The sequence below is a fragment of the Tiliqua scincoides genome, chromosome 16 (genome assembly GCF_035046505.1).
Source record: "Tiliqua scincoides isolate rTilSci1 chromosome 16, rTilSci1.hap2, whole genome shotgun sequence".
Taxonomy (NCBI): domain Eukaryota; kingdom Metazoa; phylum Chordata; class Lepidosauria; order Squamata; family Scincidae; genus Tiliqua; species Tiliqua scincoides.
In genome coordinates this window covers 5,231,108-5,243,178 of record NC_089836.1, presented here as the reverse complement: position 1 = coordinate 5,243,178, position 12,071 = coordinate 5,231,108, and the positions used below count along the sequence as shown (strand labels likewise).

The 12,071-nt window shown below is 46.0% G+C and overlaps 1 protein-coding gene across 4 annotated transcripts in view; it reads right to left on the bottom strand.

Annotated features, from left to right (window-relative positions):
- Window positions 1–12,071, bottom strand: part of SCAI (suppressor of cancer cell invasion) — a 48,358-nt gene that overhangs the window by 7,862 nt on the left and 28,425 nt on the right. For all 4 annotated transcript variants that reach the window (XR_010793394.1, XM_066610628.1, XM_066610629.1 and 1 more), the window contains exons 9-16: window positions 11,306–11,407; window positions 10,752–10,853; window positions 9,775–9,853; window positions 6,244–6,343; window positions 4,951–5,032; window positions 3,667–3,739; window positions 1,142–1,315; window positions 897–997 (exon numbers count right to left, since the gene is read on the bottom strand). Coding sequence is in view for 3 of the 4 variants with exons in the window: in XM_066610628.1 (XP_066466725.1) it covers window positions 897–997; window positions 1,142–1,315; window positions 3,667–3,739; window positions 4,951–5,032; window positions 6,244–6,343; window positions 9,775–9,853; window positions 10,752–10,853; window positions 11,306–11,407 (813 nt within the window). In the remaining variant the exon portion in view is untranslated. The remainder of the gene's footprint in view (window positions 1–896; window positions 998–1,141; window positions 1,316–3,666; window positions 3,740–4,950; window positions 5,033–6,243; window positions 6,344–9,774; window positions 9,854–10,751; window positions 10,854–11,305; window positions 11,408–12,071) is intronic.

Here is a 12,071-nt window from a genome sequence, read left to right as displayed (position 1 = left end):
ATATCTCCCACTGGCCCTATTAATAAATGCCCTTCCCCCAAATTCCTGTGGCACACCTCTGGACCACTCGCAGCACACCAGTGTGCCACGGCACAGTGGTTGAAAATGGCTGTCTTAGACAGTCATCTAACACTTGTTCATTTCATGAAAAGGTTTACTCACGCAGGTGCACCGATCTCAAAACTCTAAATAGTTGCCAGTTGTATTTTAAGCCTCTTACCTGTGCATCCTGACATATCCCAAATGGCATGTATGAACACATGCATGTAGAACAGGCTGGGACCCAGAGGGGCTCCCAAGGACTTGGGCTTTACCAGCGGGATTTTTTGATTGCTTTGAACGGCACCCTCCAAAGCTGCACCACAATCTGTCTTTCGAAGTCCCCTCGCTTTCAAAACTGGGGTGCTATGGGAAGGTCTGTGGCTCAAGGAACACAGGCCCAAACCCAGTTCGGGATGCCGAATGAGTTAGGCCAGTCTTTATAGTTTCCTGCCACCATTTCCTAGCTCTCAAAGGTTTTTACAACTATGGATTTCACAAAGTTTCTCACTATAGTTCATGCACCAGTACTAGACACTGGTATGCAGACACATGGTTATAAGAGACCCATAAAATGACTAACCCATACACTAAATGACTAGCCCATACACTAACTGCAAAGGGTTTCGGTAAACAGTAAGTAAGTTTGCGATACCCACCAGCAAAAGCAAAGGGCATCCTCGTTGCCAAGTGCTTCATCCTTTTAGCACATCAGAGTTGAAGCATTTGAGAACAGAGGCTTGCTTGCAAGCACAGACCACAGCCTTTCACCCCCAAGGTGAAGCCCCGCTGAATGCATGACAGTACCCATCAACGAACCAGTCTGACAGAGAGGAAGGAAGAGCTCCCTGGCATACCCGGAAGATTTTGTGCATCCTCATGGTGGCCGAGCAGAAGACGAATCTTGTCAGAAGAAGGCGAAGGAACTCATCTCCAAAAAACTGGAGAAAGGCCTGATCTGCAGAGAGGAAGAAGGTGAGGGACTTAAAGCTAGATTCAGAAGGCATGGAGCGGAGATGCTTTCTATCTTCCCCAACCCCAGATACTAAACTTAAAAAAAAAAAAAAAAGGCACCCTTGTATGTCATACTGGAGGGCCATACCTATGGAACGGGAGTGAGTCAGCAACTGTGCAATATCCCGGTTGATTTTTCGGAGGTAATCGTGACACTTGTCCCACAATCCTTTGCGCATGCTCGATAATCCAGAGACAAACAGGAATGCCATTAGAGGGTTGTTCAGAAAGAAGGTGAAGAGGCTCCCTCGTTGTGACTGATCTAGAAGGCAACACACACAACATCCGGCGCTCAGCATACGAAAACAGGCGGAAAAACTGCAGCCCTCAACAGTGGCAGAGACGTGCCATTCCGAACTATCCCCCACCGTTAGGATTGTCGTCAACTCTCTGAAACAACTGCTTCGTTTTGGTGAACCTCTCGGTCAAATTGTCAAAGGCCAAATCCACGCCCACCCCACCCCATTCACTGGAAGCTCAAAAGTCTGACGTTTTGCATGCATCTCCCATTTGAGAAATAGCCTTGGAAGTTAAATACGCAACGGACGCTGCTTTTTATTGACAATTCGGTAAATAAGGCTCAAAGTGAGGATGACAAATGTCCAGGACCAGCACGGTTTCATCACACTGATTGATATTTCCACATGTTTTAATGACGTAACCCTGAGCCCCCCAAAGCCTGTCGCGTTACGTATGTTTTACATTTCTTCAGAAAGGTACGTGGGTCTGCACTTTAGCAAGTCCTTAACAGAGGGGAAATTCCAGAGTTACAGGGAGCAACTAAGAATTTACAGTTGGATTAAATGCATGTCAGCACCAGCAAACCTGAAACCATTACCCCAGTGAGGACAGAAACACAATACCACCCTGAAAAGATTGACCCCAACCCCACCCCTCCAAAGATGTGCCTCTTCAATCACCATCCCAATTATTAGCGAGAATGAAAGCTGATCCATCAATGTGACTAGCTTAATTTGTAAGACTAAGCAGAACAAGGAAAAAGGGGATTGAATACTGCATTTAAGGCTGCAATCAGTACGTACACCACCAAACAGGGCCCCCCACTTGACCCGCCCCCCCGCTGGAGACATTCACCGTTTTTTATAATTTTAAAGGCAAGTTCCATTATTTTCAGTATCCCTCTGGACTCATTTATCGATATTTTCACAGGATCAACACTTATTTTTTTTGCACTCAAAACCTGTTGGCACATAATAGAACTTACCTCAAAAGGCAAACGGTGAAGTCTCCAGCTTCTCTCATGCATTCAAGGCTGACCACCACCTTCCTGTGTCACAAATTATGTCACCAGACTGGACTTCATGCTGGGAAGTAGCAGTAAAGGGGCAGCTCTCTCAGAGAGCGACACACCAGAACCATTTACAGTTATAGGGACTGGAAAAATGGGTTGGAAAGTTAATAGATATAGAGAGCTTTATTGAGCAAATATTTAGCTCCCTAATTAGATTATTAAGTCAGCGCAGCGAGCCTTCTATTAAGTTAGGCCAGCCAAGTAAATCCCTAAAGACAGTCTTATCACAGCTTCTGTGGCAGTGGAAGAGGCCAGAATACACACCCCCTGTCCCTTTATCTGTATGAATTTCAATGCCAGCGTAGACAGCACGACCACGGTTTGTATACTAAATATACCTCTGGGCAGTACGTGTCTTGGAAGGAAGGGTGTGTGTACATCTACCACTTACTTCCTTGCATCGCGACACATTCTGCTTTTCTTTGCCTCCTGAAGAAATGAGATATTTCAAATCTTCCCTGCCGCCCCCTCCCCACTTGATTCAGATTTCTTTTTCTTCGGTGAGCAAAAGTTTTATTTCCATCACTTCACTGGTTAGATCTTAAGATCGTAAGCCAAAGCAAACAAAAGTTCTGATGTCCTTATATGGGACCATCCACTGTCTCACAACAGCAGGAGCATATACAACTATAGGAGGCTGCTTTCCGCTGAGTCAGGCTACTGGTTGGCTGTGAAATCCTGAACAATCAGAGAGGGGTGTTTCCCAGTTCTATTTGGAGATGCTGTTGGGGATTGAATATTGAACTCTGTGTGCAAAGCAGGGGCTCTACCACTGAGCTACAGGCCCTCCCCTAAGCTGTGGAGCAGAGCAGGTTGGGTTAGGGCGAGCTGTCCGAGGCTTTATGACATTTCCCTAAAGCAATTTCAGAAGACAGCCACCAGGCAGAACTTACTATGCAGACCAGATATCTACTAATACTCTGCAGCCAGACACACACTTGGTGGCAGTTTGCTAAAAAAAACCCCAAAAAAAAACAGAGAAAGGGAATGATTAACGCCCCCACCAATGGGACAACATTAGGACTACATCAAAGCAGCTTCACCAGGTGTCCAGGGTATATGTTCGTTTAATCAGTGGCAAATGTCAGTCTCAACAAGTATGCTAATGTGACATTTACTGCACGCTCCCAGAAAACAGGAGGTGCTCTGTTGCTCACAGAGGCTCAGAGGGTCACACAGAAAAGGTGTTGCAGCAGATTTTAACCTGGGAAGCAAGGACCTCCATTCACTGGCATTTTTTAAATACTGAATTTTAAGGCAACGAGTGAAAATCCTGCTACGCAGGAGAAACACCTTCCTACCTTGCAATGCTTTTGGGTACGTGGTTGGAGAGAGTAGGCACACCAGTGGCTGTCCAAATAAGTTTGTGAAATTCTGAAAGAGAAAGGAGACAAGGGAAGTGAAGAACTGCAGCAGATAAAACGAGCACAAAATGTTCTTAAAACGCACGTACCCAAAAGGCCCACCAGAAATGAAGACAGGCATTTACGCTCAGTTTGGAACAAAAGCTTAAGGATCACGCTGTGAAAATATGAAAATACAGTTTTCTATCATGACAGCCTGGCAGCTAGAGGCAGCATAGAGGCAAACAACCAAGCCAAGAGATAAATTTTCTACTTCCTTGTACGTGCCCCATGGCGGAAAAGGTATATAAAAAGAGGCCATGCACCTGGGATAAAAATGCATAGGAACTACAACCACAACTTTTGGTTTCTATCTAAAATTCAAGTACGATAGCAGCTTCCAACAGCTTCAGTTGCACCAAGATTCAATAGGCCAATTCCTATAAAGCTGGTTAAAATTCTAGTGGCCAGCTGATTCTGACCACACAATTCACCTCACTTCTCTCTTGACTTCTCTCCTCACCCCCACCCCAATTGTGCCTAATTAAGCAAAAAGCTCCAGGCCATGAGATAACCAAAGCAGATCTACGAGTTGGTAGGTCCAGGCGCAGATGAGGAACGGTTTAAAAAACCAGAACCAGCAGGAACAACTCATAGTTGCCAGCTGCATTTTGGGAATTTGGCATAAAGCGCAGTCCCAAATCTGGAAGTTAGGAAAACTCAAGATTCAGTCATGACTTGTTCTTTCTTGAAAGAGGAGTACCGTCCCTTTACATTTCAGAAACATCTGATCCACATGTAATTTATACTGCAAACCAACTTTGCTGCACACAGTACTACAAGGACCTTTGCTTAAAACAAACTCAAAATGCTGAATCAAGGAAATCTGTGTTCTGCCTTTTGTCCAAGCTGGATCTCAAGGCAGCATATAAGTGGGGTTTCCCAGGTGTTCTCCCATCCGGCACTGGCCAGACCTGGACCTGCTTAGTTAGCTTCAGCTAAGTGGTCTGAGGCAAACGAGATAGCCATGTCCTGGGTCTGAAACAGTGAGAACCAGAAGCTTGGATTTTTAAACTTTTATTTTTAAAGCTCACATTCTCAGCCACCAGAACTGGCTTAAGCAATATCCACCAACTCAAACTCTATCCACTGACTCAAACTCAAACTCTCAAACTCCTTTAGATTTGAAGTCTAAGCTCAATCTACACACACATTACCAATGGCCGCTTGCGGAAGCATTACCTTGTAGGCCACACTGTTAGAAGAGTCCACTATGATAAACAGAGGCTTCCTTGTGAAAGGATAGAGATCGCCGGGATGCAGGCTAGAAGAGAGAAGAGGAAATCTTCAGAGGAGGTTGGAAATGGATACCGCCATTCTACATTTCAATCTCCCTTAGATCTGCCCCAGTTCACCTGCTAAAGAAAAAGCACGAGGAAACCAAAGTGATCTATGGAAATATTTTAAATCATTTACGCCCCACTTTTCCTCCACAACCGGAATGCCAGCTTACAACAGTATGTTTAAAGAACAGTCAGTGAAACAGGTGGCAAAGAGAGAAACAAAACAATCTATAAAAGAAAACAGCAAAACAAACCCACCACTTTAACAGCATCAAAAACCAGAGGACAATTAAGGGAACAGGCAAAAAGCTTAAGGCAGGAGGGCTAAACAGCAAAGAAGAGCCTTGTACCCCCACCAGAAGGCCAGCAAGGAGATCTTAATTCAAATGGAAATGGCCGAGAACAAATACATAAGGACTGAATGATTTAGGACTCTATACATTAAGAGAAAAAATACATGCAATCAGGATTCAATGTTTTGATGAACCCAACACCAAGACTGAAACCACATGAGCAGCAAAAGAGCATTTTTGTCAAAAATGGTTGGCAACCTTCAGTCTCGAAAGACTATGGTATAAGCCTACAGCACCCGGTATTCCCAAGCGGTCTCCCATCCAAGTACTAACCAGGCCTGACTCTGCTTAGCTTCCGAGATCATGGTAGAAGCCTACAGCACCTGGTATTCCCAGGCGGACTCCCATCCAAATACTAACCAGGCCTGACCCTGCTTAGCTTCCGAGATCATGGTATAAGCCTACAGCACCTGGTATTCCCAGGCGGTCTCCCATCCAAGTACTAACCGGGCCTGACCCTGCTTAGCTTCCGAGATCATGGTATAAGCCTACAGCACCTGGAATTCCCAGGTGGTCTCCCATCCAAGTACTAACCGGGCCTGACCCTGCTTAGCTTCCGAGATCATGGTATAAGCCTACAGCACCTGGAATTCCCAGGTGGTCTCCCATCCAAGTACTAACCAGGCCTGACCCTGCTTAGCTTCCCAGATCATGGTATAAGCCTACAGCACCTGGAATTCCCAGGCGGTCTCCCATCCAAGTACTAACCAGGCCTGACTCTGCTTAGCTTCCGAGATCATGGTATAAGCCTACAGCACCCGGTATTCCCAAGCGTTGTTTAGTAATTCCAAGCTCAGGATGCAGCTTGCCACCTGCTCGCCCAGGAACAGGCCACTCACCAATGCATCTCCTTGTACGACTGGTTCCGCTTGTGGATGCCGTCCCCGTTTATAATGTCCCGGTTGCTGTTTGTCAGGACACCCCCAAAATCATAGGGACCTACAGACGGCAAACAGAAGCCCGGTTGAACAGCAGCAGTACAGCCAGGTTGACAATGAAACAAACACGGCAGAGAAAATACAGTCCCAAATGGGGGAAAACGAGAAACCTCCCCCCTTCAAGACCTTGCAGACTGTGACTAACCACCAGCTTGTGCATTTGCGTTAGTCCAACTTCTGCCTTCCACTGCAATAACGCAACACTGTACATGGATCAGCTTTTGAATTGCTTATTTGATTTTGGGAAGCAGACTGGATGCTACAGTCACTGCATTCCCTATATAATCCCTACAGTACCTTGATTTAGAACTTGGACAGAGCTGTCAGAATTAAATTGCCCTGAGCCTCGGAACTAGCCAAGAGCCATCTACCCCAGCCTGAGATTATGGAGAACCAAAAGGATACACAGCTGAGCCTCATTTGAGGCCTATCTAATGAGAACCGTGTTTATTTCATTATTGCTGCAATGATTAATCTACAACACATTGTAAAAAAAACAAAAAAAAACACCACAATGTAAGCAATCCAACTGAGAACTGGAATCCACCCTTTCAACACATTAACACATCAACAAGAACCTTTCCAGAGTTGCTGTGAACACCAGCCACCACCACAGGGAATGCGACCAGAGAGGCCAACAGAGGCATGCGCTTTGGAAAGCTTTTCAAAGGGACAGAGCTGTTTGTTGAAGGAGCTTCTTGATAACAGCTATACAATTTATGGGGGCTGCAGCGCCAGCATGGCAACTGCCCATTGGGATTTCCTAGTTTTCCAAAACAAGACCATGCAGTTTTCAAACAGAGTTGGCTTTTAGTCCTCCCCACCCAGTGGAGATTTATATATGTCATCAAGTCCTATTTGCTAACTAGTTACTGAATGGATAATTACTAGGGGAACAGTTTTGAGAGTTGACCCAACAGCGCTCGCCTTCCTAGGGCTTTCCTCGAGACAGAGGGATAGACTTAAACCTTAAGGGCAGATTGTGGCCCAGCATGTGATCTAAGACTCTTTATTTGAATTCTCAACCACAGTATCTTGGGCTGGATCAAGAATCTTGCACACTGGAATCAGGCATGAAAAACTGACCATTAATTCTGAATCACTTATGCTGCTTCCAAGACTTGGGTTTTCCAAAATACAACTGTAACCTGGTAGACCGGAAAGAGAGAAAGGTTTGGAGCACAAAGATAAGGACTGGCAGACAAGCAGGACCAGGGAAAAAAGCAGGGTTAAGATACTGTATAGGGTACTGAAGGTTCCACTTGATCCCTCAAAGGCCCTCCTTGGTCCCTTACTGGCTTCCGCAACAAGCGGGCCTGTTAAAGAAGAAACCATCAAGATGCTCTGCATAAGCTGATCTTTCATAGAAATCCTGTTTCATAAGAGGTCATGACTTTGTGAAACAGCACCCCTGTAGATTACCCTCTGTGTTATAAGCAGAAGATGCTGAAACAGAGGCCTCTGCTATTAGCTTCTGCTAAGCTAATAGCTGGTGGCTCTGATGTAAATGGGAGACTGCATTAAACAGACTCAGCTCGGGAAGTCAGTCACATTGGAGTGACAGGGATCAGCTTGGGCACATCTAGGGTGTGAGCACGTGGGAGGGCTACACAGGAAGACTGAATTCTGAAATTCTGGGTGGGCCTCTTAGCAAGCCCCCTGGGAAATAACGGGGAATTCAGGAGGCTCTCCAAAGGACAGAGATGGGGTGCTTGTTCTACGGTACAAGGGGAAGAACAAGCAGCTGTCATGCAGCAGACTTTAAACATAGGCTACGGAGAGGGAGACAGGATTTGGGACCAAAGCACACAGAAAAATCAAATCTTATACCGCTGCTTCAAAAGCAATTTTTTAAAAACCCCGTAACAAAAGATTTTACAGGGGTTTTTTTGGTGCAAATATCTGGAAAGGTTTGATGACTCATGCAAGGAAGATGGAACAAGCATGCATCTTATAAAGGAATGCAAGTCTTAAGTGGATGGAGTGAAATTGATACACAAAGTCTTTTGGGAAGAATTTCTTCATTTAATGCCAACAATTCCACGGGAGCCCAATCGTTTTTGGGAGGTTCGGTCCAAGCGGTCAGCTTCAGATAGCATTTTTGGTGCGTTTTTAAAACAAGATGGCAGCTGCATCCCGATATTTTGCCAGGTTGAATAGATGGGAAGGAGAGTAGGGGGGTAGGTGGAGGGAAATCACTGAAGTCATGACAAGGGCTTGAATTGCCATGATGATCAAAACAGGAGGAGTAACCAACATCTCTATAACCCTTTTCAAAGCACAGCCACCCTCTGGCCACACTTGGATGTCACCAATAGCTGTTTCGTGCTCAAACCGTTTCAAGGAAGGGCCAGGTAAGCCTGACAGGCACTATCAGTTTCAAACTCAGCTCACAAACTTATTGCTCTGGCAATCCTCTTTGTGTAGTGGACGAGCAGGGGCACGCCCCGTGATGGTTGCAGGTTGTAGGGAGAGCCTTTAGGTTGGTAACTCTAAGCAGGCTCTCTTAGCGGACACACCTGGCCACCATGCCGTGCTCGCTGGTACCATCCATTTGCTCATCCCCTCTGGGTCAGAGGACAGGCAAGCATGAAGGTGGCAATGAGAACCTGAGGGTCTCGAGGCCACTGCAGGGATGTGGACTGTGGCTGGCAGCCAACTGTCAAACTCTTATGCATGCACCAAAGGCAGGGCCTTCTCAGCGACCCAGGTGGCCCCCCTGATCCCGTCAGTGTTCCTGCCTTTTGTGTTTATGCCTGGATTGCACTTCTTCACCAAACCCGCAGCTTGGTGTGGAATGGCTTTCTTCGGCTTGCTGCTTGCGAGTTACTTCAGCGACTGAACTTTCTTTCCTCTGCCGCTGTAACAGGCTGTATTAGTTTGATTGCAGAAATGGTTTGAAAGGGGCATGTTTGTCCACTGCTTTGGTTATACAAGCAGAAACGCAGTATACAAGTTATGCCATTAAACAAAGAAAAATATACATATATGTAGTGCGGCATAAACAGCAAGGCAAGTGCTCCGTGGAGAGTCCTCTAGTTCCCCCCCCAAGCCATCTCTTCTTCTCTAACCCAGGGAAGAATAATTTGAAATTGGGAGCAGCGCAGACGCACCCAACTTGCATATACTGCCTGTGTAGTGGAAGGGTGTCGTTCACCACACCAGGAGGATTGCCAGGCCGGTAACTGTCTGAACCAGCGTGCTGCTGTTGATGCCTGAAAACCTGACATGTGCGGCCCAAAAGGTGGACTGAGAAGCAAACCCGGAATGCGGCACTTTCAGAAGTGCCGTGTCAGCAAAGGAAAGCCGGCCCACTTGGGGGAGAGGTGCTTGTCCTTTGGGAGGGAAGAGGAGTTTGGAGACCTGTCGGTCCACAGATCATAAAGAGAATTCAAGCCCTGCGCATGACAGGGAGCATTCCTTTATTTGTACCTTCACTGTCCGAACGACCTGAAGGGAATACGCCAGTAGCTGACAGGTAGATCAACAGGACGCTGTTCGCAGGCAGCTCCTGTAAGGTTGGCAGGAGAAGGAAGGAAGGAAGGGGGTAGAAAGGGTCAGGGATGGGTGGGGAGAAGCAAGCGTTTAAATTCCAAATGCACAATTCCGTTGCTGAATTCCAGGAGGGACATTTCTTTGATGAGATCGGGAAAAGAGAACAAGCTTCCCCAAAGACAGCCAACTTACCACAACTGATCATCTTCTGCAATGTATACAAAGCAATGAGCGCTCAGCGTTTTCTAGGGCACACTTACAGTTCGCAAAGAGTAACAAGGATACCCGACAGGCCTGACTGTGCAAATCTAGAGCAGGGACTGGCAAGCCCAGGATCTGGGAGGGTAACACCCAGAGGATGCTCAGGGAGTCCAGAGTCAAGGGCCAAAAACTCTGCCTGAATGATCCTGGCATTGTGCAGAAACGGCATTGTTTCTGTTCCTCCTGCTTGACTTTTAATGCGATTCTATCTCTTGTAAGCTTTTTTGACCTCCCTGCCTCCCGGGGCTATTAAAAATATTGTCCGTCTCCACCCACAGTCAGTCTGACTTCTTCCCACTTCTAGACTTGCATTTGCTAAAGGAGCTCCACTGCATGCAAAGCAACAACAGGTGGGCCTCCTATTTCCACCCAGAAGCACCCAGGCTACCCAAGCACCCCAACAGCAGCATCACCAGATATGCCCGGGAAAGACCCCCGCCTGAGACTCTGAAGTGCTGCTGAATGTGCAATAGGGAGCTGGATGGATCCAAGGGGTCTGACACAAGGGTAATAATTCATACATACAAAAGCCTCGCGATTCACGGCAATCTGCTTTCAAACATACTCCCCAAAGCACAGGGGTCCCGGCTGCATTTTTGACTTAGCAAAGTCTTGTGGTGGGAAATTCTACCACCATCCTCTTTTGCACAAACCTTAAATGATGCAGCCAGGAAGGTATACAACTGGCTGAAGGTTGGCTTGTATAGCAAGTACTTGTGAGGGTTTTCCCTTCTGGCTGGTTTTTCTGTGGTCTCCTGTTTTAAGGGAAACATACATTCCTAAGGCATTTTAACAGAAAGAAAAAAGGAACAGTTACGGTTTATTTCTGCCAAGGTGTTCTCCTATCATTAAATCAGCCGACAGTTTTCCAATCAGGGAGCAACTTCCGCCCACATCCCCGGAGTCACCATTTCCATTTGCTCCCATGGTGCATCAGTGCTGCTGTCAGGAGGTCAGCCACAGCTGAGCACTGGCTGAGAACGGCAGGATATCTAGAGTTGCCTGGAAGGCAACTCCAGGCAAGAGCTCAGTCTTTTTGAGAGAAAAGAAGATTTAGGACAGCTCAGGGTCATGAAGTGGGAGAAGCAATGATGACGGGGAGCAATGTGACCAGGTTGCAAGAGTGGAGATATAAGGGGCATGGCCACAGTGGGGGGGGGAGGGAGAAGAGGCTTTAAAAGTGAAAAATAAAACCAGAGAGACTTGCCTGTAAGCCAGGCTTGTTCATTTGCGAAGCCAAGTTCATTGGCTCTCTCTCCAGGGCTTGCAGCATCCGAAACATGTCGATTGTCAGCTCACTAAACTTGACCTACAAGAGAGCCAGTTGCAACTCAAATCATATCAGGCACAGCGAGAGCCTTTTTGGTCTAATGCGGATGGGGGAATAGAACCATTCAAAGAACATACCTATATACTAATTTTCTATTAGAAAGGTGTGCAAAGAAATACAGAAACAGACTGCAGAAAATTATATTTAAGCAGAAAATATTTAAACAATAAAAACCTCAACCTTTGAGCCACTTCTGATTGATTTTTTTTTTGCCGTTTATTTATACACAAAACAAAACAAAAATAAAAACGATATAGCAATACTTTCCCTTAAATTAAGGGAACTGTTTGATATTTGTTGATGGAACTGGGAAGGAGGAGAGGGAGGGAGGAGACTTTGTGGGGATGGAAATAAGTTGACTTACTTTGCCTATTTGCTATTTATTTAGGCTGAAGATGCTTCACTTATTTAAAATGTTTCTTTTGCTATGTCTAGGTTTTATTGTGTTTTTTTACAAAGAAAGGTGAAATAATATAATATAGTTTAAACACTGAAACAGAACAGAAAACAGCAGTGATAGTCAATGCCTGATCCCTATTTAATCAGATACCATAGGAAGGGACTTTGATTCAAAAATGCCTTTGCCTTCCAGCAGAAACTGAGCGAAGACATTGCGAGGCAGACCTCCACTACACAGGGAATT